This window comes from Mus caroli, unplaced genomic scaffold (genome assembly GCF_978045245.1).
Source record: "Mus caroli unplaced genomic scaffold, Mus_caroli_1 scaffold_2, whole genome shotgun sequence".
In the NCBI taxonomy this organism is placed as follows: Eukaryota; Metazoa; Chordata; class Mammalia; order Rodentia; family Muridae; genus Mus; species Mus caroli.
Genome location: NW_028227257.1, coordinates 148668415 through 148693984, shown reverse-complemented (window position 1 = coordinate 148693984; position 25570 = coordinate 148668415). Strand labels below are relative to the sequence as shown.

General features: G+C 51.6%; 2 protein-coding genes across 3 annotated transcripts; one reads left to right on the top strand and one right to left on the bottom strand.

Moving 5' to 3' along the window:
- Positions 1-1123: 1123 nt before the first annotated feature.
- On the top strand, positions 1124-19563 carry Pomt1 (protein O-mannosyltransferase 1). 2 transcript variants are annotated; one of them, XM_021182784.3, is made up of 20 exons: positions 1124-1239; positions 1858-2009; positions 4515-4621; positions 4860-4910; positions 6193-6339; positions 7483-7594; positions 8070-8135; positions 8224-8317; positions 8851-9006; positions 10166-10296; positions 10684-10779; positions 12171-12263; positions 13242-13338; positions 15088-15180; positions 15405-15525; positions 15878-15975; positions 16528-16641; positions 17490-17616; positions 18313-18490; positions 18844-19563. In XM_021182784.3, exons 1-20 carry the CDS (start codon positions 1204-1206, stop codon positions 19013-19015), a joined length of 2241 nt encoding a protein of 746 aa, XP_021038443.1. In that variant the 5' UTR covers positions 1124-1203; the 3' UTR covers positions 19016-19563. The 2 variants fall into 2 exon arrangements, with proteins under 2 accessions (XP_021038443.1, XP_029329840.1); XM_029473980.2 differs by lacking the exon at positions 1124-1239 and adding an exon at positions 1308-1700.
- On the bottom strand, positions 19557-24694 carry Uck1 (uridine-cytidine kinase 1). The gene is made up of 7 exons (XM_021182793.2): positions 24510-24694; positions 24181-24340; positions 23133-23229; positions 22865-23007; positions 22678-22772; positions 21185-21233; positions 19557-20769 (listed from the first exon to the last, which is right to left on the bottom strand). The coding sequence occupies exons 1-7, from the start codon at positions 24633-24635 to the stop codon at positions 20588-20590; spliced, it is 852 nt and encodes a 283-aa protein (XP_021038452.1). The 5' UTR covers positions 24636-24694; the 3' UTR covers positions 19557-20587.
- Between the last annotated feature and the right edge of the window lie 876 nt (positions 24695-25570).

Genomic DNA, 25570 nt, shown 5'->3' with positions numbered 1-25570 from the left:
GGTGTGGATTCAGAAGTCACTGGTGAGCATATGGTTGTAGGCCAGCCAGCATTACAACAAACAAAACAAAGCCAAAGGCAGTGCATGAGAAACCCCAGGCCCCCAGGCATAAGCCTCTTGCTACAGAACAGGCAAGGGTCTGGGTAGTAGCATCCACTAGCTTTTAAAGCCACATACATACCTCAGGTTTCCAGCAAGCAACACAATTTCCTCCTGAAGCTGAGTACCTTTGAGCTGTCCTGAAGCACCAGCATGGCTTACATGATCAGACTAAACTTTTGGGACCCAAAGAGCTCACTCTCCAATCTTCTGGCGCCCTTTCTTTGCAGGAACTTGGGTAGACTATGTTGTGGGGTAGACTATGCTTAAACAATGAACAAACAATTCCGTGCACGCTTGTCTAACGCATTTTATATGTATCTGCATACCACTTGACTGCCTGGTGACAGATTCTCTGGAACTGCGGTTCCAGATGATTCTGAGCTGTCATGTGGGTGCTGGAAATGGAATCAAGGTCCTCTTTAAGAGCATCCAATGCTCCTAACCACTGAGCGATCGCCCAGCCCCATTGCTACAATCTTAAACCGGATGTTACCCAATGCTAAGCTAACTGGTCGGTTCGGGCTTGGCTTGCCACCTGAGCATGATTGTAATACCCACCCACCTAAGAAAGCATGAGGAAGCAGAGGCAGTAGTTCAAAGCCATCCTCCTCTACATAGCGAGCCTGAGACCTTGGGGAGGAGGAGGGACAGACAGCTTGTAGGCATTCCAGTGTGGGAAGAGTTGAGGAAAAAGCGATCCACCACTAACAGCTCCAGGAGGTACAACGCACCCGAGGCTTCAAAGCTATTACTCCTGCCCGTCAGTCAACGCGCTGCGTAACGAAACCGCTAAAGTAGACGCGAGGCCCGAAACGGAGAGCTCCGAGCACGTGAACAGCTTGTGGAAACACACTGTGCTTTATTAAAAAGGGGAAAGGGAACCCTAAGGATAGGACAGTCAGCAGCCCAACTTTGATGGCCGGTGAGCTCGCCGCGCATGCGCACCGCTACCTCGCGCTCCGGCTGCGCACGCGCGCCGCAGAGTCTGTCGGCCGCGCAGACACAACTAGTTGAGCGTCGATCCGTGGGCGCTGCAGAGTAATCGAGCGGCCTCGCCCCCAACGGTCGAGCCTGCCTGGCGGTTCGCAGGCCTGGCTCCACATGGGGAGCCACTCTGCGGGACTCGAAGAAACGCTCGTAGGTTTTGTAGTGCCAGATTTGAGAGCCCTCCTGGGGTCTGGGATCCGGCTTGGGGGCGGCGCGCTACGGTTGGTGGATGTTCCGATCCTGGCCGAGCAAGGCGTTTCCAGGGCGGCCTCTTGTAAAAGCCAGAGTGGGAAGAACTGTAAAGAAAGAACGGGCTCGGGGCACAAGCAACTCTAGGAGGAGAGGAATGCCTCCAGAAGAGGGAAAAGTCCATCCAGGTCACTGGGCTATGACAGTGCCCAGAGCTCCCCAGGGTCTTAGTTTTCAACCACATTAGGAAGGGACAAGAGAGGCCACTTCATTCATTAGCAGCCTTGTTCCTAGCTAGTGCCCAGCAGGTGTTTTTGGAATGACTTGTAGAAATGAGTATCCAGTTCTGAGATTCCTGAATTCACCCCTCAAGTGTTTTTATGTATACCCTGTGCTTGAACACAACTGTAATTCTCCAGCAGGTATGTTCTGGAAGAGTCCTTCTGGTTCTATTAACTCAACCCGCTATGCTGTAAATTCATCGTGACGCCAGGCGGCTTTAGGACCCTGTGGCCTCGTTTGTGCCTTCCCGGGCTGCTGTCCGTTTACTTTAATGGTAGTTCTTTCCCTCTTTTCCAGGGAGTCCTCCCGAGCTGGCTTTTCTGCAAAATGTTAAGATTTTTGAAACGGCCTCTAGTGGTGACTGTTGACATCAATTTGAACTTGGTAGCTCTGACTGGCCTGGGACTACTTACCCGACTATGGCAACTCTCCTACCCTCGGGCTGTGGTGTAAGTAGAGATCGGGGAGGAGAGTCAATGATCCAAGAGGCATTGTAATTAGTAACAGGAATCACCTTGCCATACAGTGCATTCTGGGTTTCTTGGGTCTCTTGGTGATGGATGTTTTAGCAGTGTATTGCTCAGGGTTCTCTAGAGTAACAACTTAAGAAGAACACTCTATGTTTGCATGTGTGTATATGTAAATAAATATAGTATACATATATATCATATATACATATGATTTATTGGAATGACGACTTACTGGCTGCAGTCCAGCTAATCCAACAATCGCTGACTGTGAATGGAAAAGTCCAGGACTCCAGTAGTTTTCTGCTCAGTACACATGGCTGGGTGTCTCAGCTGGTCTTCAGTATATTCTGGCTTCCCAAAGAAGTAGGCTCTAGTGCCAAGGAAGGAATGGACTTGCTAGCAAGGTGAGGGCAAGCAGGCTCAGAGGAAAACTTCCTGCTTCTGTGTCTTTAAATGGATTTTCAGCAGAAGGTGTGGTGCAAATTAAAGGTGTGTCTTCCCACCTCAAAATCTGGATTAAACTAGTGTGCCTTCCTGCCTTAAAGGTCCAGACTAGAAGTAGATCCACCCATCTTCAGCAAAAGATCTCTCATAGATGTACACTCAACTTCTGGATTGTAGATCATTCCAAATGTAGTCAAGGTGACAACCAGAAATAGTCATCGAAAGCAGTGTGGGTGTGGCCCGTTTGTCCCCCAGAACAACCACTGGAATACATACATTTTAGGGCTTACCTTATAGGACTGTAGTAAGAAAGTTTTGGTCTGTCAGTTTCCAGCCTCACTTTTCCTTAGCCAGTTGAATGATGGCAGTTTGATGAATTTGTTTCTAAGGGAACTATGCTGTTGTTATTGAGAGGGTATGTGTATTAGCTAATACAGGCATTCTCTTCTACTTTGTTATAGGGGTCAGATAGATATACATGGGTAGACTGATGACCTCAGCAGCCCCCTTAGAGGAGATTAATTTGAAGAAGAATCTAGACATATTTATGACTAATTCACTATATACATCTGAAAGATGAGGATTATTTAAGAGTGTATGTGTGTCTATCTGTCTGTCTGTCCATCTGTGCATGTGCACTTGTGCCTTCAGACTCAGAAGAGGATGGCAGATCCTTTGGAGCTCAAGATCCAGGTCTTTGAGATCTGCCTGAGTTCTGGGATCTGAACCCAGGTCCTCCGTTTAAAATCAGCACATGCCTTAACCATCTCTCCAGCTCCAAGATGAGGATTCTTTTTTGTGGGGGAGGTTGGGGGTTGTTTGTTTGTTTGGTTTTTGGTTTTTCGAGACAGGGTTTCTCTGCATAGCCCTGGCTGTCCTGGAACTCACTCTGTAGGCCAGGCTGGCCTCAAATTCAGAAATCTGCCTGCCTTTGCCTCCCAAGTGCTAGGATTAAAGGTGTGTCCCACTACTGCCTGGCAAGATGAGGATTCTCGAAAACAAAGAACACATAACCACGGTAGCATTATCACACCTAAGACCTAATGTCTCTCATTATCTGAAGAAGCTTCGGTGTCATTCTTCCTTCCGCATTTGACTCCCTTTCAATTAGATCTTTAGTTCTGCTCCAGTCCACAGCTGTAGAAAGGTGCTGGTGGCCAGTGAGAGTATGAGATGGGATTAGCCTCAAGGCTCCTGGTCAGGAGCTTGGCCTACACATACCTAAGTCAAAAGCTGTGGGGAGGCTGGGGAAGTGGCTCAGTGGGTAAAGCACTTGTTATACAAGTGTGAGGACCAGCGTTCAGACTCTAAGCACTCCCTCACATGCCATGTGGGCAGTGTGTTCCATCTGTAATCCCAGCATGCTGCCAGCTAGGCAGGGACTCTCTGGAGCAAGCTAGCTAGGCAGACTAACCAAATGACAAGCTTCAGACTGATGAGTGTCTCGGTTAATAAAATGGAGAGTGGCCAGGGGCCTGCACATATGTGCACGCACTTTCATACACGAGCATGCCTACACATAACTGCCTGTATATCACATACACATCCATGCAGGGAAGAAAAAACTAGAGAAAGAAATAGGCTCTCCACAAGACATGCATGCTCACTGGGCTTGGTAAATTTCCCACCATGTTCCTATGGGCTAAATGATGCTGTGTGTGTCTTAGTGTTTGGGGACAGAATACAGTTGGAACAAAGGATCTGACCCTGGCTCTTCACTTACCTGAAGTCAGCTGGAAACATGAGGCTTTATTTTCCTGTCTGTGTTTACAATTAAGATTAAGACATGACTCAGTACTGGCAGCTCTTACAGAGGACCTGGGTTCAGTTCCCAGCATCTACTTGAGTCTCACAACTGCCACCAACTCTAGTTCCAGAGGATCTGATCCCCTCTTCTGCCCTCTGTGGACACTACACACATGTGATGTATAGCCATACAGGGAAAATACCCATACACAAAAAAATAAATATTTTTAAAAGCTTAAATAACAGCTCAGTTTTCTAGTTGGCTATAAAGGCGGGTTTTGTGTTTGTTTATAGTTTCGACGAAGTCTATTATGGGCAGTACATTTCCTTCTACATGAAGCGCATCTTCTTTCTGGATGACAGTGGACCACCATTTGGCCACATGCTGCTGGCCTTAGGAGGTGGGTAAGCGCAACGGTCAGGGCCTGGGAGGCCCTGGAATATAAGCTTAGGAGGTGGGTAAGCACAGCAGTCAGGGCCTGGGAGGCCCTGGAGTATAAGCTTAGGAGGTGGGTAAGCGCACCGGTCAGGGCCTGGGAGGCCCTGGAGTATAAGCTTATCAAATAAACTTTTCAAGGGCACAGGTCATAACTTGTTTTCTTACCTTGTTTGGCCCATGTTCCAAATGTTTTGTTTTAGGTTGGTTAGGGGGATTCGATGGTAACTTTCTGTGGAACCGAATTGGAGCAGGTAAGGATTTTAACTCTCCTTATGAATCTACATATGAAAGAATAGAGACGTGATGCCCATCCCCAGACCCAGCACTTAACCTTTTACTACTCTGAGCCAGGATACAGCTGGGTGTTTGTGTACAAGGGACCATCTGGTTAAAGGGGCAGGAGGGATGGCTCAGCAGTTAAGAGCACTGCTGCTCTTCCGGAGGTTCAGGACGTGGTTGCCAGCACCCACATGATGGTGCCCAACCATCCGTAACTCCAGTTCCAAGGTGTTTGCCATCATGGCCAGGCATATACAGTCATATATGCAAATACCCATGTACATAAATAAAGGATAAAAAGAAAGAAAAGGCCAGGCAGTGGTGGCGCACGCCTGTAATCCCAGCACTTGGGAGGCAGAGGCAGGTGGATTTCTGAGTTCAAGGCCAGCCTGGTCTACAGAGTGAGTTCCAGGACAGCCAGGGCTATACAGAGAAACCCTGTCTCGAAAAACCAAAAAACAAAAACAAACAAAAAAGAAAGAAAAGTCTGGCCGGGCGTGGTGGCGCATGTCTTTAATCCCAGCACTCGGGAGGCAGAGGCAGGCGGATTTCTGAGTTCGAGGCCAGCCTGGTCTACAGAGGGAGTTCCAGGACAGCCAGGGCTATACAGAGAAACCCTGTCTCGAAAAACCAAAAAAAAAGAAAGAAAGAAAAGTCTGCTTAAAGTTTTAAGTGCTTTGTGATTGTAATTTTTCCATCCCTGGCTCTTGGTATATGTGTCCTGTGGCATTTGGCAGCCACTGTATATGTATAAACTTTGTGGCCATAATGTTTTTAGAAGCTACTTGGGGTACATATGCCAAATCAACATTAATTTTGGAACCCTCCCTCATCACATCTGTGCCCGGTGAGAGCTGGCACCTCGACTGCAGAGCTGATGTTTACTACCCAGAGAGGCTGAGGCAGGAGGATCACCTGAACTCAGGAGTCTGACACCCTAGACAAGCAGGCTCTCACTATGTAGTCTAGGCTGGCTTGGAACTCAGTATGTAGACCAGGCTGGCCTTGAACTCACGATCATCCTCCCTCTCAAGTGCTAGGATTTAAGGTGTTCATCACCATAGCCAGTGGTGAAACCCAGTCTCTAAAAACTACCCACCAATCAAATTCCCAAGCTCATTTCAAAGACTTTACCCCAAGTTTACACCCTCAGTAGCTCATGTGCCTCCCAGTTTTGTAAGATTGCATTTGCCAGTCTGTGAGCTGCTGTGTCAGTAGGCAAGCTCTCAGCTCTGCTATGTGATTCCTTTCCAGAGTACAGTAGCAATGTGCCTATATGGTCCTTACGCCTGCTGCCAGCGCTTGCTGGGGCCCTGTCAGTGCCCATGGCCTACCAGATAGTGCTAGAGCTCCACTTTTCCCACGGTGCTGCCATGGGAGCCGCCCTGCTGATGCTCATTGGTAAGCCTTGGGTCACTGCCCACCTGCCTGTGAAGAGAACAGGAAAAGAAAACCAAGCACTTTGGGACATTTCAACATGACACTTGGGAGTAGTGCCTGTGGTAGTGTGGGCTGCCCTAGTGTGTATGTTGAGAGTGTGAGCGCTGCCCATTTGTACTGCCTTAGTGTGTGTGCTTCCCTAGTGTGTGTGCTGAGAGTGTGTGTGCTGCCCTAGTGTATGTGTGCTGCCCTAGTGAATACATCTGCTTCATCCAGATTCCAGATGTGCCCCACTTTGGGATGCCCTCTTTGATGGACTGTAATGTCAGACACTTTTTGGAAGTGGAAATGTGGCCATGGTGGTATATTAAAGGTGGGGGTTGCCAGACAGTACTTGAAGGCACATAGACACCATGGCATACACAGTCATACAATTCATATACACAAGTATTTTTATTTAATTAATACCTAAAGAAAATAGCCCCAAACTTGGGGCTGTAACCTGGTGATTGGGTACTTGCCTAGCATTTACGAGGCCCTGGGTGCAGCCCCAGCACAAAAGCAAAAAATATCCCATGGTGGTTCATGCTGGGCCTGTAATCCTAGCACTGGGAAGCCTGAGGCAGAAGAGTCTTATGTGTGCAGTCAGTCTGGGCAACACAGCAAGAATAGGTTCCCATTTTTTTTTTTCAAAACTTCCTTCTGCATCAACATAAAGATTTTCTTCTTGGTGACTGCAGAAGTAGCTCAGAGGTCAAGAGCAATTACTGCGCTTGTAGAGTTTGGTTCCTAGCTTCCGAGTGATAACTTACTAACTTCAGTTCTAGGGAATCCAATGCCCTCTCTTGACTTCCACATGCACTGGGCACATGGTGCACACACATACATACATGCCAGCATAAAATAAGTTGTTGTTCCCTTAACAAGACCATAAAGTAACTATGTGCCATTTACATTGTATTAGGGATTTTTGATAATATATAATGCCTTTAAATGTGCAGCAGGATATGTGGAAGGTTTTATGTATACACAGAAACTGGCATCCGTAGAGGATGCTCTCTGTGCAGTCTCTGGAGACACGGCTGTGTGCCCCTCCTAGGACTGGTTCTGTATTCACAGCAGCTTGGGCTGCTCAGTGCTGACAACTGTTTGTCTCTGTGACAGAGAACGCCCTGATCACTCAGTCCAGGCTCATGCTGTTGGAGTCCATACTGATATTTTTTAACCTGTTGGCCGTGTTGTCCTATCTGAAGTTCTTCAACTCCCAGACACACAGGTATGGAAAGAGAGACACACTTCTTGTTAGGAGGAAAAGAGATTCTAGATTGTTTCCTTCATTTTTGAGTCAGGGTCTGACTGCGGAGCCTTAGCTGGCAGCCATGCCTCATGTCAGCCTCCAGGGTGATGGGTTACAGGGGTACCTGCGCCTGCTCTGGGTGACTGGGAGTGTTTTTTACTTTGAGGAGTTGCTTACAGAGTGCCTTAGGTTACTTAATACTTCAGGTTGACCCTTAGCCCATGGTTTCATAAGTACATCCTTTTTTAACTTTAACTCACAGGAAATTTGTTTTCCTGACAAAAAGGAAAGTTCTTCTGAGACCCAAATGGGGAGGTGTGGTTCTTTTTATTGTGGCTGGTACCCAGTAGGACTGGCCAAGTAGAAACTGCTCAGACAAGCTCCATGGCCCCGACCTGTGGGATGAGTCCGGTGACTGCTTCCTTGTTCTTCTGTTTTCTCCTGTTTTGTTCAGCCCTTTTTCAGTGCACTGGTGGCTGTGGCTACTGCTGACCGGGGTCTCTTGTTCCTGTGCAGTTGGGTGAGTTAGAGCCCCTGACTTGGATAGTATTCTTCCTGTCTGTGGCCTTGTCTGTCTTGTAACCTCATTTTAATTCTGTCTTTTTCAGGATCAAATACATGGGGATTTTCACCTACCTGCTCGTGCTCGGCATTGCAGCTGTCCACACATGGAACCTGATCGGAGACCAGACCTTATCAAATGTAGGTGGTCACACCAGGGCCTCGTGAATCTGCCTCTGCCATATTTGGGGATGGGGGTGTCAAGCTGTCCTAGGGAGTAGTTGGCTTAAAGAAGTGGAGCCTCTGTACCCTCAGGGCTGGTGAGATGGCACAGTGGTTACGAGCACTAACTGCTCTTCCAAAGGTCCTGAGTTCAATTCCCAGCAACCACATGGTGGCTCACAGCCATCTGTAATGGGATCTGATGCCCTCTTCTGACATATCTGAAGAGGCTGACAATGAACTCACATACATAAGATAAATAATAAAATTAAAAATTAAAAAAGAAGAAGAAGGAGGAGAAGGAGAAGAAGGAGAAGGAGAAGAAGAAGAGGATCTTCAAGGCTTCAGGAGCAGGGAGTAGGGAAGCTGGCTCCCCTGTGAGCTTCTAGCAGCATCTACCTGGGAGAGAGGGCTTCAGAGTTTCTCAGGAACTTCCCTAAGCCTCCATGCAGGTTCTGGAAATGGCCACAGCACTCTGCAGATAGAACGACCTATCCTCTCCCCCCTGGCAGATGCGCGTGCTCAGTCACTTGCTCGCCAGAATCGTGGCTCTGCTGGTCGTCCCAGTCTTCCTGTACTTACTCTTCTTCTATGTCCACCTGAGGCTGCTCTACCGCTCTGGGCCCCATGACCAAATCATGTCCAGCGCCTTCCAGGCCAGCTTGGAGGTAAGAAGCACACAGAGCAAAGACAGTCAGGCTCAGCGTCTATGTGAACAATGCGGGATCTGTAGCCCTCAGGAGGGAAAGGTGGGGCAGGGCAGCTAGGGCTCCATTTCGAGACTTTGTTTTCAGTAACCAAATGAGTGGATACCAGGTAGATAAATAGATAAAAATATAGCGTGAGGGAGCAGTGCTGCAAACGTCAAGAACTGAAGCAGCCATGTTGCATGTTCATGTTTGTTTGTTGTAAGGAACAGTTTCTCATTATAGCCCTGGCTGTCCTGAAATCATGCTGTGGATCAGGCTGGCCTTGAACTCAGAGATCTGCCTGCCTCTGCCTCCTCAGTTTGGGATTAAAGACGTGTGCCACCATCAACAGGCCCATGTTGGTGTTTTTAAAGGAATTGTGAAATACTGATTGTGTAGGAGTAAGAGAAGCTGCTCTCATAGCCTGACTTGCAGTTAGACACCTCATGAGACAGACTCAAGCCCGTGTACATGACACTAGCTAGCTATGGGTGTACCCAGGCTGAGCGCCCCTAACGTGGAAGTCTGCAATCAACAAGCTGAGATCTTCAGAACTTTGTGAGTGCTTGCAAGGACACTCAAGACACCTTCAGATTACAGAGTGTTTTGCATTTTGCACCTTCAGATTGTGGGTGGCTCCCCAACTGCCCCAAATTAGAACACTTCTGGTTCCAACATCTCAGCTAAAAGAGTACTGACCCATAAAATGTACCAGGTGTGGTGGTGAGGGGTGTAGCCTTGAGCAGGCCTGCTCATGCTGGCTCTACTGATGGTCACATCTGCATGTCACTGTACCCTGGTCTCATCTCCTCATCTCTTAAACACAGTCACTTGCCTTGATCACAGCGTTGATAGTCATAAGGAGTGTGTGGTGGGAAAGTCACCGGAATGCCAGGGAACACACACCTACTTATAATTGTAGTTCAGTAGGACCCAAGTTGATGGGTTACAACTAATTATCTGATCATGTCTGCCACCACCCCATCTGTCAGTTTAGGATTGTTGGCCTTGGTCCAATAAGACAGCCCCATAGAAAGGGCAGCTGCTGCTGAGCCTGACTCCTCCTCCTGTCTGTGGAGCCATCGGGTGGGATGCTTGGCCTCCTGAGCTTATCTAAGACCTTTTCTATGTGTCTTAGGGAGGGCTTGCCCGCATCACCCAAGGCCAACCCCTGGAGGTGGCCTTTGGTTCCCAGGTCACTCTGAAGAGCGTCTCTGGCAAACCCTTGCCCTGCTGGCTTCATTCGCACAAGAACACCTATCCCATGATGTAAGGAAAGTGACAATTTTAATTTGTAATCACAAATGTTTTACATTCTCCCAGTTTGCTAAGAGCTGTCATTTTCTGTGATCAAGTTTAGAGAGACAAAGGCAGCAGGGCCCAGGCCCAGGCCTAGGCTCAGGCCCAGGCTCAGGCTCAGGCCCAGGCCCAGGCCCAGGCCCAGGCCCAGGCCTTTTGTAGTATCTAGTATGAAACACTAGGAGGACTGAGGCATGCCAACCACACCTCCTCCAGTGCCTCGGAGCAACTCTGCCTGTTTGTTCCATGTTCTCTGGCCCCTGTATTGTTGAATAAAACTTCCTACTGGGTGTTCTCTGCAGAGACCACTAGAGAGCCACCCGCTTCAGGTGTCTTCTTTGTTGACATCTCACACAGATATGAGAATGGCCGTGGCAGCTCCCACCAGCAACAGGTGACCTGTTATCCCTTCAAAGACATCAATAATTGGTGGATCGTCAAGGATCCTGGGCGGTGAGTGTGGTTTCCTCAGAGCTCATTGGTCCATCCATCGTGACTGACAGACCGTTCTGCTGAGTCCTAGTGCTTCCTGGCTAGAGACCCCTTTTTCCCAGAGCTTGAGTATCTGCTGCCAGCTGTTAATGTGAGGCCAGGGCCGGGTCGCCGTCCTCGGTGACCTGACTTAGCTTCTCTTAGGAACTGTGACAGGAATTGTGTCTGCTCCCCTCAAGAGGACCTAGTGTGGGGGCCTCTCTGTGCTCGTTCTGTGTGCAGCCTGGCTGATAGTCTGCCTATCAATAAGATTCTTCTTTTTTTTTTTTTTTAAGATTTATTTATTTTTATGTATGTGAGTACACTGTTGCTGTCTTCAGACATACCAGGAGAGGGCATCAGATCCCTTTACAGATGGTCGTGAGCCACCATGTGGTTGCTGGGATTTAAACTCAGGACCTTTGGAAGAGCAGTCAGTGCTCTTAACCTCTGAGCCATTTCTCTAGCCCTGAGATTCATTTTTTACCAGCATTCACCCTCCATCCCTCACTCTGATGCCAGCCCAGGCAGCCTCTAGGAGGCCTTATACTGGGCACTCTCCTTCCCTGCCTTCCCCGGTGTCCTGGCCCTATGGACTCTAGTTCCTGCCCTTGAGACTGCTACCATAACCTCCAGGAGCACCTCACTACATCAGGCCCTTGGCCATCTCAAGAATATGAAGGCTGGGCCCTTTTAGGAGGCCTCCTAGGCCAGTCTACACAAACGTGTACCCGCCTCTCCTGTCTCTTTTCCCCAGGCTGGCCTGTGTCCAACCTCATATGGTTGCTGACTTGGTTTCCACATCTACATATCTGTTTTTCTGACTCACAACAGTGAGTGAGGCCACCCTGACCTTGACCCTGTCTGTCCTGTCCAGCTGTTTCCCCAGCACTGGGGACTTGATAAGTTCTAAGGGTTAGGGTGGCTTGTCTACTTGTTTGGTTTTGTGTTTTGTCTTTCTTTTTCCTGTTTTGTTTTTGAGATAGCATCTCTCCTTGTAGCCAAGCCTTGCCTCAAACTCTCAGTCCTCTCAAGAGCCTGAGCCTCCTAACCACTGGGACTGTGGGTGTATACCCCCCACCCAGATAGGTGCTTAATTTTTATTTATTTATTTTTTGAGGTATGAAAAAGAGTATGCTGTCAACATGAAAATATGAGGTGGGCGAAGCAGTTAGTGTGTTCTTCATAGACAGTGTGACAGTGGCAGATGGCATCACACTTGGCAGTTAGGCGAGTGACCTTAGGTTGAGAAGCTTTAAAGGAAACACAAGTGCCTTGATTCCCAAGTGTCTGCTGGGAGACTTCAGTCTCAGCATCCCATAATGCTTATCAAAAGGGGGCTGCGTGTCAGCCTGACAGCACTGTCTTCCTAGACACCAGCTGGTGGTAAACAACCCTCCCCGGCCTGTGAGACATGGAGACATTGTACAGCTCGTTCACGGCATGACCACCCGCCTCCTTAACACGTGAGTGCCCCGATGCCGGTTCTGTCAGGGTCTCCTTCACTCTGTCTACATCCCACTCAGCCTGTTTCCATCATCCTGACTTCTGCCTCCACCTCACTCCCGTGAGAATACACAGTGGGCTTCATGGCTTTTCTGCCCACAGCCCTCTCTCTAGTGACCCTCTCAGCTCTCCTGAGGCTCCTAGTGACCCTGACTAGTGTCACCCCATCACTTGGCCTCCCTGGTAGCCCTGAAGTAAGTATCACAGCACCTCAGGGCTGCCCCACTCTCTTTACTGCTGGGGTACCTAAGGTCACCTTACCAGAAACCTGCCTGCACTGTCCTCCTATAGATCTTATTCTGACACTCGCTCTGTCTGGCAGCCCATCATCCACTGCTCACTGCTGGGCCTCTTCAGGTGCCTGGTGCATCCTGAAATGAAGTGAGTCCTGCCTGAGTAGCCTGGAGGTGACAGGCTGCTTGTGAACACTGAGGCTGACCCACACAGAGTAGCCTGCTGTCTCAGCGTGAGACCACTGTGCCCATCTCACCCAGGGACAACAGTACTATACTCCTTTTCCGAGTTCTGCCAGACCAGTGATACACTGGGGCCAGTTCTTAGACTCAGACTTCCAGTTCCTGGAACAGACATTCTATTCTCACATTTGTTCACCTGTCCAAAGAGTGACACCCATCTAATTGTTTGACATCAATTCTGGACACACACAATGAAGACCCTCCCTCACAGATACACCAACAAGGCGGTTGGATCTGGGCAGTCCCGCAGTTGAGTCTTGGTTCTCAGATGACTTTAGGCTGTGTCATGTTGACCATTAAAGCCTGCCTTGGGTGGCCTGCATCCCAGATACGTAGCCTCTGTCGGAGCTGCATTTGTGGCCAGCTTTTCTAGCCTTGGCAGGCAGAGCAGGCTTGGTTTCCAAAGGCACTGTTTTTCCCTTAGTGACACTCTTAAGGAATAGCTCTGCTCTGCTCTTGCAGGCACGATGTCGCAGCCCCACTGAGCCCCCATTCTCAAGAAGTCTCCTGCTACATTGACTATAACATCTCCATGCCTGCCCAGAACCTCTGGAAACTGGTGAGTTCCGTGCTGGCCTGGATGCAGCAGGGTCTCATGGCGGTCAGTGAGAGCACCTGCTTCCTACCTCAGAGTACCCAGAATGCCTCCTCAGATGAAGGGTTCAAATGGAAGCTTGGATAAGAAACTTTGATTTAGCAAGTCTGAGATGTCCCCATGAGGAGCAGCCACCTCATCAGGCCGAGAGTTCTCTGGGCCCTCAGGCATGGATTGGGAAAGTTCCACATGCTGTGTCTTCCCTGCGAGGGCCTTTCGGGTCAGGGCTGTTCCAGCTGGAGCTGCCTCCTGGACTGTTCACATTTCACCCTCTGGCCTAGTTTCTTTCTGGTGCTGTGTCAAATGCAACTTAGAGAGGAAAGGGTTAAGCTACAGTCCACCCCTCTGCGAGTCAGGGCAGGAACTTACTGAAATTGTGGAGGAGCACTGTCACTGGCTCACTCCCACATTCAGGCTTTTATGCCCAGGATCTGCCCAGGGAATGGAACCACCCACAGTGGGCTGGGGTTTCCCACAGCAAGTAACAGCCAAGGTCACTCCCTCACAAATATGCCAGTAGGACAGTCTAATGTGGACAGCCCCCCCTCAGTTGAGACTCCCTCCTCAAAAGACTCTGGGCTTTGTCACATTGATAATTAAAGCTAAGTAAGACACCCTCCCACCACAGACATGGCAGCCTCTGCCACTCCTGTGTCCCAGGGGAAGCCTCCCAGCCAGTTCTTACCCATAGTCAACAGGAGCACAAGCAGTTTCCTGGTGAGGGCCTTGGCCATCAGAAGGCGATTTCACTGCGACAGTGCCCTTCTGGTGACAGTCATCTGCTCTCCTGGCTCCTGCTAGTAGTGTTCCTTCCCTGTCCTGGCCCAAAGTGTTATTCTTGCCTGAAGTACTTCCTCGTCCTGGCCCAATGTCAAATTCCTACCAAGCGGCCCCAAAAGCTCTCCACGGCCTTCCTAGGTAGCACCATGCCAGTTTGCTGCCTTCACCAGCACAGGTCTTGTCTGGGGGGCTGCTTTCATCGGCACACCTGACCCACCGTTACCTGTTTTCCCCTTGGATGTGTGGCACACGTCCATGGCCATTTCCATCCTGCTGCCTAATCCCTCCCGAGTAGGCCTGACTGATGAAAGGCAGGTGTCCCTTCTCGTGGGAAGCTGTCTCAGGAGGAATGGCACCGAGTCTCACTGACCTCCCTGCCAGCTTGCTGCCAGTGGCTCCATTGTACCCCTGCCCCCTTCCTGGCAGCCCTTTGAGTACCACTTACCCCCGATGGAGCCTCCAGAAAGGGGAGCAGGCCTCAGGAGCCGCTGCCTGGCCCAGGATGGCTTTTCTAGGAACCATCCCTGTTTTGGCTAGAGTTCTGTGTCCTCTTGTCTGAATAGGTGTCTTTTGAGTTCCCGTGGCTAGCTCAAGTGCTGTGTTGTGAGGGCGTATGGGGTCGTGGAGGGTCTGTAGTGCCAAGGACTGGCTAGCGACCTGTGCTTCCTTTGCTGGAGAGATTAGCCCAGACCAAACTGATTTCATAGCTGTGTGACTGCTCTTCACTTATCTTAGGCAAAAGGCCAAGAAGCCATGGGTGTCTGGTCTTTCAGTTGCTATTTAACACATACGATCTACAAAGGGATGCACAACTGACTAGTCATATTTAGGTTTATATGGTCTGTGGTGCTGGGGATGCAACCCAGGGCCTCACCAATGCTAGGCAAGTGCTCCACTGCCAGCCCCCCAAGCTGACAGGTTCTGGTTCTGCAGGACATTGTGAACAGAGAGTCCAAGCGGGACACCTGGAAGACTATCTTGTCAGAAGTGCGCTTTGTACATGTGAACACATCCGCCATCTTGAAGGTAAAGGGTAGCTCAGGTATGCCTGTCAGGCCTAGCCTCACCCAGACTATTCCTGGAGCTGTTGAGGCCTGTGCTCACATAGCTGCCAAGTGATGAACGTCTCCCTGTTTTATAGTACACGCAGGGGGAGAAGAATCTTAGGAAGACCTGGGGCAGGGACCTGCTGACACACCAGTGGGGTCAGCCCACTCTGTCATGCTCATTGCCTTTCTTGGTTTTACTAGCTGAGCGGGGCTCACCTCCCTGACTGGGGGTTCCGGCAGTTGGAGGTAGTTGGGGAGAAGTCGTCACCGGGCTACCACGAGAGCATGGTATGGAATGTGGAAGAACACCGGTATGGCAAAAGTGAGTCATCAAAGCTCTGGGCCACAGGCATTTGCTTGTCTCTGTGGATCTGGTGCCACTCAAGGAAACGTCAAAGCAACGCTGGGTTTGGAGGGACCTAGGTTCCTCCATTCTGTTTGGCTGAGTCCCTTGCACTGATCCACGAGTAATAAGGCGTTTGTGCTCCGGGCCTGCGGAGGAGGCTCCTGCATCCCAGAGTGTACTAATAGTGTCTTGGCCGAGGAGTGTGGGGTGTGGGAACCTATGGGGTGATGCGGTTTGGTGAGGTGTCCCCCTGGATATGGGAAGGCTGGTGGCAGCTTCTGTCCTCCCCTCTTCAGCCTCTCTGTGTCTTGTCCTTGTCTACTGTCAGGCCATGAGCAGAAGGAGAGGGAGCTGGAGCTCCACTCGCCCACTCAGCTCGATATCAGCAGGAACCTCAGCTTCATGGCCAGATTCTCGGAGTTACAGGTGATGAGTGCCTGAAGGGACGCCCGCCCGCCTGCCCTTGCTCTGTGGGAGCTGATTTCTGCCCTTGACGGCGCAGCGTGCTGTTGCTGGGCTCTGAAGTTCAAAGGACTTGAACCTGGAACTTGAGAGTCTGCAGCAGAATGAGTGTCTCTCCCAACTTCAGGCCCCATGGACCTGCACGTAGTAGGTCAGGGCCAAGGAGTTATTGTACCCATGTGACATTGCAATAAAGTCAGGGTGTCTTCAGGCCTCCCGTCAGGTCAGAATGGGTCACATTCATCTCACAGAGCCCTAGGTAAGTCAGTCAGACACTCAAGTCTGTGGCAAGATTCCTGTCGCAGTCTGCAGGGCAGATGCTGGAATGTGTGCAGTCAGGACCCCTACCAACAGCCCAGGTCAGCTTGCAGGGGCCCCACCGGCAGCATTGCTGATTGAACTTAGGCTGGGTGGTTGGCATACAAGGGATAGCGGTTTAGTGATACACCATGACATTATGGCAGCTAGAGGCAATGATCATCTTCTGCAACCTGTGTGTGCTTTCTCCTGTGGCAGTGGAAGATGCTGACGCTGAAGAATGAGGACTTGGAACACCAGTACAGCTCCACCCCGCTGGAGTGGCTCACGCTGGACACCAACATCGCCTATTGGCTACATCCCAGGACCAGTGTAAGTAAGCATGTGTGGGTCCGTCGGGCTCCTGTAGGTGGCCAGGATTTCTCCATAGCAGAGGCTCAGAAGGTGCTTTTGTTTGGACACTGGGGCAGTTGAAGGCCAAAGAGCAAGGCCTCCCTCTCCTGCTGCCTGCAGAGGGAAGCCCACTTCTGCCCACTCCTGTCAGAGCATTTTATGTTTCCCCTGTACCACCCAGCCACTAAGCTGGCGGGGTCTGCTTCTGCTTCCTCGAGCCACTGCAGACTGGGATGGAGCAGCGTGGGGTTGCCTGGAAGCAGTGCTGGCAGGGGCTCACTAAGTAAACCCTAACCTCCCCAGCCTGCACAGCCAGTGGAGCTGAGCCAGTCCCAGGGCTGCCCCGCAGCTGTGTGTGTAAACATGGATTCTCTTTCTGGTCTTTTCTATGACCTTCCTATGAATAGCTTTGTTGTTAAAAGAGGAATTCCCAGCCAGGCAGACACACTCTTGCAATCTCGGCTCGGCAGGTAGACAGGGATGGTACGTTTGAGGCCAGGCTGGGCTGCTTAGGACACAATTTCAAATGAACTGGGACTGTGGGCAGATCTGGGCGGCAGTGTGAGCACGGCATGCACAGAGCCCAGTGCCCCAAGTCTCCATTACTCCTGATTTCAGTTTTGACAAACAAGACGGAGGAAGTTAGTTCTTGTCTAGAAGAGAGGCCCTGGGAACAGGTTCATCCAGATTTGTTCCCCGGCTACGGAGGTCCAGATGCTCTTGTGTGGCTTTGGACTCTGCCAAAGTGCATTTGTTCTCTCCTATGGCCACTGCCCTCTGCCTGGAGTGAGGGGGCAGTCGCCAGCCCTGACTGCCTGTGATTTCAGGCTCAGATCCACTTGCTTGGGAACATCGTGATCTGGACTTCAGCCAGCCTTGCCACAGTGGTCTACACCCTATTCTTCTTCTGGTACCTGCTCCGCCGGCGAAGGAGCATCTGTGACCTCCCTGAGGGTTAGTGTACCCTCCCTGGATAGGAGCACATTGTACATAGGTGACAGGCACCTTTCCTAGAACCCAAGGCCCTGGGCCCCTGTTTTTACAGGTAGGGGCCCTGAACTGTGGCAGTTAAGCTCCACATGACAATGGAAACTTTAGCAAAGAGGGACAGAGCCCTGGTTCCAGGGCGCCGACATGCGCTACAAGCATTGGGATGAACGAGGCAGCCAGCAAGAGGTGTAAGGGCAGTGACTGAGCAGCTGATAGAAACTCACTTGGAAAGAAAACCACAGCAGCAGCCACAGCAGCCACAGCAGCCGCCCCACCCCTAAAGGCTGCGGGAAGCAGGGAAGCAGTATGGCTCCTTCCCGGTAATCTCTGTTCATCTCAGAAACACTGAGAAACACTCTCCCTTCTTTCTGGGCTGAATACAATGTATCTTTGTGGCTGCCAGAGATCTGCCAGCAGAATTCTCAGATGAAAACAACCTGGCCTTTACAGTGTCGTTAGTTAAGGCTGGCTGTGACTTTGAAGTGCTGGGTCGGACCTCACCCCAATCCTGGAGACTTGCAGAAAGGGTTGTCAAGGCTCAGGAGGAATCACCAGTGTCATCAATCAGCCCACTTAGTCTTTGGGGGTTGGGTGAGGTGCTGAGGACAGTATGTGACTTAGGAAAGTGGTGGTGCTGCTCTGAGATCTACCCTCCCATAGATGCCTGGTCCCACTGGGTGCTGGCTGGAGCCCTGTGTACTGGCGGCTGGGCACTCAACTACCTGCCCTTCTTCCTGATGGAGAGGGTGCTCTTCCTCTACCACTACTTGCCGGCACTCACCTTCCAGATCCTGCTGCTCCCGATTGTCCTGCAGCATGCCAGCGACCATCTGTGCAGGTGTGGGGCTGTGAAACCGGGAAGAGCTTAGCATTCATTCCAGGACAGCAGCAGGGCCGCCCAGACCTGGTGGGATGTTGCAGATAGAAAGCTTTTGGTTAGAGCAGAGGACCCTGATGTGGAGTCGGAGTGGGACACACCTCTGGCATTGTGGGTAGTCATGGCAAAGCCAGAAGCAGTGATGAGGGCTGTGCACAATGTGTGTAAGCAGGTAAGGGTCGGGGGCACACAGGTAAGTCCACAGGTGTCAGTGGGTGTCAGCAGGTAGATCAGATTCCTGGGGGACGGCCAGGCAGGGATGCTGAGGGGAGATGAGCCAGGTCTCTGACCTCACTGTACCCTGCTACCCACAGGTCCCAGCTGCAGAGGAATGTCTTCAGTGCCCTGGTTGTAGCATGGTATTCCTCCGCATGCCATGTGTCCAACATGCTACGCCCACTAACCTATGGGGACACGCCACTCTCACCAGGCGAGCTCCGGGCCCTTCGCTGGAAAGACAGCTGGGATATTCTGATCCGAAAGTAATAGAGAACAAGAACACAGAAGACAAGCACGCAGGTCAAAGCCTCAAAGATGTGTTTGTCTCCCACCAACAGGAGCCTCAGCAGGCAGGACTGCCAGGTTCCAGGAGGAACTCCAGGGACTAATTCCAATTTCACCTCAAGAGCCCTGTCCACTGGTTCCTCGTTTGAAACAATTGATTTCTCTTCACACAGTGAAGAATGTGCCCAGCCACAGCGTCACCCATGAGGCCCAACTCTGACCCAGCCAGAGTTTGAACTGCCAGTGTAGGAACCACCAAGGCAGGAGGGGCACCCAGCCAGGGAAGGAGTCGGGCGCAGACTCAGGACGAGCTGCGGGCCTACTATGGGGCCTTAGCCCTGTCCTTTATGGGGCCCACAGTGCCACACCTCATTGGGCGCAGGCACAGCCACCCTCTGTAAAGCCTGAAAGCTGCCAGCCATCCACACAGACTCAGTCCTGGGAGACTGCAGCCACCTAACTGCCACCGCCAAGGTGTCGTCCATACACTTCCTTACCTTTAATGTAAATAAAACAGGACAAATTGTTAATGTTTTATGTTATTTATTGATTCTCCCTCCAAAGAGAGGTTTCAGTTCAACAAAACCAGCCCAGCACTAGCAGAAGGCAGCCCTGAGCTCATCACAGCTCAGCTGCTGTTGTGAGATCCACAGTTGTATTGAACATAAAACGAGACGTCCCGTGCCATGGCTTGTGGCAACAGCAAAGGACACTTCCAAAAACAGCCATCCCATGGGAGGGACGACAAACTTGACAACACAGAAGGGAGCGTTTGTGAAGCCAGGAGCTTGAGCTGGGTGTGCAGGAGACTGGCTGGCTTTAGGCAGCCACGGTCACCTGCCTCTGCACTGCAGTGCTCCCTGGCTGGAGAGAGCCTGCCTGGCATGCTAGCCATGAACTGTACCCAAGTGACTTGTACACAGGCAGCCCCCTGGTTCAAGGCTTCCTGCAGAATTGGGAGACACTGTTTTAGCCACAAGAGAACTGATGGCCCACTCCCATCTACCCAAGATGCAGGCCCCCAGATAGAGTCATGTGGGTAGTCCTTAGGGTCCCTGCCTCAGGCTCCTTAAACTGGATCGTAGCCCAGTGGTAGGTTGTAAAACTAGGTTCAGAGCTCACAAACAGCCTGCCACAAAACAAACAAGGGATCTAACATCTCTGCAAACTTTACTTCTGCAACATGGACACAAGCCACACCATACGGGGAAGCACTTCCCTTGGGCTCACTGTCAACACCAGACCAGCCAGTGCCCGGGCTGTTTCCTCTTGCCCCATGATTTGTGTCCTGCATCCCCCAGGGAAGCTGGTACCATGGGCTTACTATGCTGTTTGGGACAGTGACCCAGAGACCTGTGGCCTCCTCCAATGAGAGGAACGGGAGGACCCCAGAATGCTCTGTCAGCATGAGTCTGCCCTCCGTGCAAGGAAGGCTTTGGTCCTGATGCCACCCTAGGTCCCACTGAGAGGGATCCCTGACTGTGCTTTTAGGAGCCAGTGGTTGTCCCCAGGCCCTTAATCCTGGGTCTGTGAGGAACCTACATATGCTGGTCCTCAATGGGGTCTGCTGCTAGACTCCAGGTGTGAGCGCTTGCCAGTGGCCAACACCCCAGGGTGATCTCCTGGCTCGGGGAAGGTCCTCTTGTGGTTGCGCCCGTTGGGCCCGCCTCGGTGCCGCTTGCACAGGTCCCCGTTGAGGATGTCCTGGATGTGTTGCACGATCAGGTTGATGGCCACTGTAATCAAGGGGAAGGCTCAGAGGCTCACTCCCACCCCGCTGCAGCGCTGCAGCCTCCCCTCTCTCCCCTACCCTGCAAAACACTCATGGTGTAGGAAAGCCACTGGGCCTTCCAGCCTCACAGCAGTCCTGATCAGCCAGCCTTATGTCTCACCAGGCAGAAGGCGCCCAACCCGACAGGTGCAGTCCAACGTCCTGGCTTGGTCTGCTGTGAGGGCACGTGGGACTGAGCACATCTGAAGAGCCTGACATGCCCTGCCCAGCAGCTCTATGTATTTGGAAAGTACACATGAACCCATGTCCCAGATAAACAGCGACAGGCCCCATGCACACACTTGGGCGGCCTCCTTAGCAAAGGCAGGAGATGAGAGTCTCTGCTTCATGGTTTGGGTGTGGGGCTGGGGTTTTCTTACCCATATTATCAACCCCTCGAGGGATGATCACATCAGCGTACTTCTTAGTCTGAAAGATAGAGAAGGCTCTCTTGAGACTGATTCCTCGGGGTCACTTTAAGGTACTCAGGAACAGGGGCTGAAAGCCTGGATGTTGGTGGCACTGGCAGGTTGGGACAGCCTCAGACAGGTGAGGGATGGGGTCTGAACAGTGAAGGAGAAGATTAACCCTGACTGAACCTGCGAGTCAGTGCTGCACTGTGCTTGCTTGATTACAGTTTAATTGCTATCCAGGGTAGGTGACACCACCCACAGTTCCTGGCCTCTGAAATTGGGACTAAAGTTGCAAATGTCCTGTAGGAGTGAGCCTGACAGGGCAAGAGCTGTGCCATGCATGGGCCTGCATGGAGATATGCATGGCACTTGGCACCTGCATGCTCTCAGGATTTAGTTGTTTAGGCCAGTGACACTGCAGCACACACAACTGAGACAAGCAGAGAGAAAGGCTGCTGAGGGAACCTGGTTGAACCAGACAAAGCCCAGAGAAGGTGAGGACATACTGTGGACCCAGGGGGGGTCCTGATGCTGTCAACCTGTGGGTTTGGGTCAAGGAGGCCTGTCCCCTGTGACAGACAAGTTGCTAAAGGTAGTAGAGACTCTTTCCATGAAAGGTGAGAAGAGCAAACCCCGAGCTGGTAGCCACTGTGGCAGGATCATCAGGTGGGGTGAAGAGGGACTGAAACCCACTTCCCTTCCCACCAGCCTGGGAAATGCTTTGGTGGGGCTTGCAGGATGGGAAGAGCTGAGTCAGGAAACTGGGGATGTCAGTGGTACCACAGGGATCAGGGACGGAGGAGGCAGCTGTCCCTGCTCGGGTCACGCTGAGGTGCAAGGCTGGGGTTTTGCTGCCTTTCATCACCTACTCAGCAAAAGGCCTACAAGTAAGAGACTGCAACAGCCTGTACTTCACACATTGTACTTTGCAGAAACTTCAGAGAGCATAAGTATTAAAGAAAAAAATAGTTTAGCACACTTTAGGGGCGTGGGGGCAATTCAAGATGGGTTTCTCTATTTAACAGCCCTGGCTGTCCTGGAACTCACACTGTAGACCAGGCTGACCTAGAACTCAGAGATCCGTCTGCCTCTGCCTACTGAGTGCTGGGGTTAGACGTGTGTGCCACCACGGCCTGGCAATGGTGTGCACTTTAGTCCCAGCACCCGGAAGGCAGCTCTTTCAGTGGCAGCACAGGGATTTGTGTCCCATTTTTCTAGTTCACAGGGGAGTGAGCAAGACACACAGGCCAGGCTTGGAAGAGAACAGCTCATACAGGCACACCGGGGTCTAGCCTGAGACACATAGGCCAACAGTGCAGACAGCTCCCAGGCGGACAGAGCTGACAGTCCATGCAGTCACACCAGGGTCTAGTCTGAGACACACTGGCAAACAGTGCAGACAGCTCCCAGGTGGACAGAGCTGACACCCATTTTTGGTTTTGAATGCATAAAGGCAATACCGGCAGGCAGAACTCCTCGAAGGCTGGTTTCACAAAGGCAGTGTACTGAGTCAAGATCTGCTCCAGGTCCCTTCCTCGTTGCACATCCCGGAGAACTGTAGCAACAGGAACAAGGCACCATCATATGTCGTCCTCCTTGGGACTCCTGGAAAACCCCAACCCCAGCCAGGGACCCAGAGGCCCTTACCTCTTCGAGACAGCCTAACATCAGAGTCTGTATCCACAAAGAGGCGCAGGTGGAACATGTCTCGGATCTCTTGGGTGTAGAATACCAAGATGCCCTCGAACAGAACCACATCAGCTGGGTAGACCACAGTGGTCTCTGGTAACCTGCCAGGGAGAGGCTAGGCTAGGCCCTGCTTGATGGCCCGCCCACATTAGTAACAAGGGGCCTGACTAGAGACAGTCTGCAATGGGACTGGGTGTGACAGCCCTCCCAGGAACCACCTGCTTACCTTGAGTGGGTCACAAAATCATAGGTAGGGACCTCTACAGTTTTGCCTTCAACAATGTTTTTCAGGGTCTTGTGCATCAGATCATTATCAAAAGCATCTACAAAAACAGGAGAAGGCCAGACTGCCCATTTGCTCTGGTGCAGCAGACAGAGGAGGACCACCTCTGCCCAAGGGCAGCACAGCTGGGAGCCAGGGGTGCTGAGAACCCCACAGCACACCCCAGGATGAAGGATAAGGTTGTCCCATCAGAAACTGGAACAAAGACTTTCTGATTGGCTGACACTGGGGGAAAGAGATCATTTGAGCCTCTGCTCCTCTGTATCTGGCAAAACAAAGTTAAGAGTCCTATTCTCTGACCTTCAGGAGTCCCTAGGAAAGCTTAAACCTTCAGGAACACAGGCCCCTACCAGACCAGGAAGCTCCAAGGCCTGAGCACCAGATTAACCTCTGTTTCTACAACTGGCCTCCCTGAAGACTGACTGCCCCGAGACAGCTTGGGGAATCCAAAGGTCAGGCAGGCGGTAGGGTGTACAAAGGGCTCCTCAGCAACAAGGTGCCGGGCAGAGACTTCAATACATCAAGAAATAATCCTCAACATCTCCTGGCCCCTTCTTCCTAAGTGGCTCAAGCAAAAATCTTGAGTCACTCCAGGCTCACGGAATTCAGAAAACCCTACCTTCATGTGGGCCCACTACCAAGGGAAATAAGGGTAATGTTTCATGGAGCCCCATTGCTGCTGCACTCAATCCCCGCCCCCCTTGGCAGTTGGTGTCCAGCAGTTCTCTCTGGACAGCCTCAGTCTGGCACTTTGCATCCTATGTACACATCCCTGGACCGCCTCCGTGGCAGTCTGCATCCAGCAAACATCTCTGTGTGCCCTTGGTCTGGCAGCAAGCATCCCACAAACATCTCCTACAGCCCTGGTCCAGCAGTCTGAATCCATACACATCTCTGCATCTGTCTGGCAGTCTGCAATCTCTGTAGAGCCCACATCTCGCAGCAGTTTATCCTCTACCCCCAGCTCTCCAGGCAGACATTCTCCATGTACCTGGGTGGTCAAAATTGTACTGTCCCTTCAAAGCCTTGGCCTTTTGCTCGGCCGTCAGAACCTTGTAGAAGCAGTCCTGGCTCAGGATGACCAACTTGCGCTGCCGGCGGTCCACTTCGTTCTGTCCCAGCAGCTCCATGATCTTCTCACACACTGTTGACTGGGGACAGAAAGTGCCAAAAGTGAGCTTGTGCAGTGAGTGACCCGCCAGCCCCTGGGGACGACCCCCTTAGCTGCTAGCAACAGGTGCCGCGGTTGGGCCAGAGGCAATGGCGCCCCAACCCGCGGCCTGGCAGTCCCTCCGCGAGGCCCAGGCGCAGGGCGCTCACCTTGCCACTAGCGGTGCCGCCGCTCACGCCGATGAGGAACGGCCGCGGCTGGGGACGATCCGCCTCGGGCGCGGCGCTCTCCGAGCCGCCGCCTCCCGCCGAAGCCATATCCGGAGCGGCGGACATACATCCACCGACTCTGCCCGCTCCCGCCGGGACGTAGTGACGGATGCTGTGCGCATCGCTTCCGGGGCCATGGGCGCATGCGCGCAGGAGGCGCGGCACACAAGGCCATGTCCCTGAAGAGCCTCAGTGACTCCAGAATGACCCCGTTACCTGGAGGCGGGGCCTGGATGGGGCTCCACCTCCCGACGAGGCGCACACTCAAGTGCTGGACTAGACCAAGGTCTCCAGCCCACTGACCTGTGAACACCCCTATTTCCCTAGCACAGCCGAGATCCTGTCACCCACAGGGTTAGGACCGTCCCTGCCTTATGCTTATCCCCATCAGTGCCTCCTGCCACAAATGTGGTGAGAACATGTCATCCTGAGACACTTAGGAAGACCTCCGTCTCCCTGGCGCATTATTTAAGTATCCTATGAATCTGTTAAAATCTCTTGATTTTTAGACAGAATCTTACTACATAGCCCTTGCTGTCTGGTATTCTGAAGCCCAGGCTGGCCCCAAACATTCTCCTGCCTCAGCCTTCTGAGGGTGGGAGTAACAAGCATGTATCACCATGTCTGGCTTTTTAAAAAAATGAAATATTTATAATAATTTTATTTATATGTGCTTGTGTGTGTGTGTGTTATGGGTCTGTGCATATGACTGAAGTGCCTGGGGAGTGTCAGATCCCCATAGGGCTGTAGTTACAGGCAGTTGTGAGCTGCCCGTTTTAAATACTGGGAACTGAACTCTGGTCCTATGCATGAGCAGTACACTTTTTTTTTTTTTCCACTTTATATGTATGGCTGTTTTACGTGCAGGTGTTTTTGCACCACATGCTTGGAGTTCCCACAGGGACCAGAAGAGGGAGTCGGTCCCCTCTGGTAGTGAACTTTCTAACAGTTAAAAGCTACCAGTGGGTACTGGGAATTGAAACTAGGCTTCTGGAAGAGCA

Coding starts and splice junctions, on each gene's coding strand:
- Pomt1 (XM_029473980.2), top strand. CDS start 1,659: ATGTATACCCTGTGCTTGAACACAACTGTAATTCTCCAGCAG. Junction 9,007..10,165: donor CCTTCCAGGCCAGCTTGGAG/GTAAGAAGCACA, acceptor TATGTGTCTTAG/GGAGGGCTTGCCCGCATCAC. Junction 12,264..13,241: donor ACCACCCGCCTCCTTAACAC/GTGAGTGCCCCG, acceptor CTGCTCTTGCAG/GCACGATGTCGCAGCCCCAC.
- Uck1 (XM_021182793.2), bottom strand. CDS start 24,635: ATGTCCGCCGCTCCGGATATGGCTTCGGCGGGAGGCGGCGGCTCGGAG. Junction 23,230..24,180: donor GTACAATTTTGACCACCCAG/GTACATGGAGAA, acceptor CTGTTTTTGTAG/ATGCTTTTGATAATGATCTG. Junction 20,770..21,184: donor TCGAGGGGTTGATAATATGG/GTAAGAAAACCC, acceptor CCTTGATTACAG/TGGCCATCAACCTGATCGTG.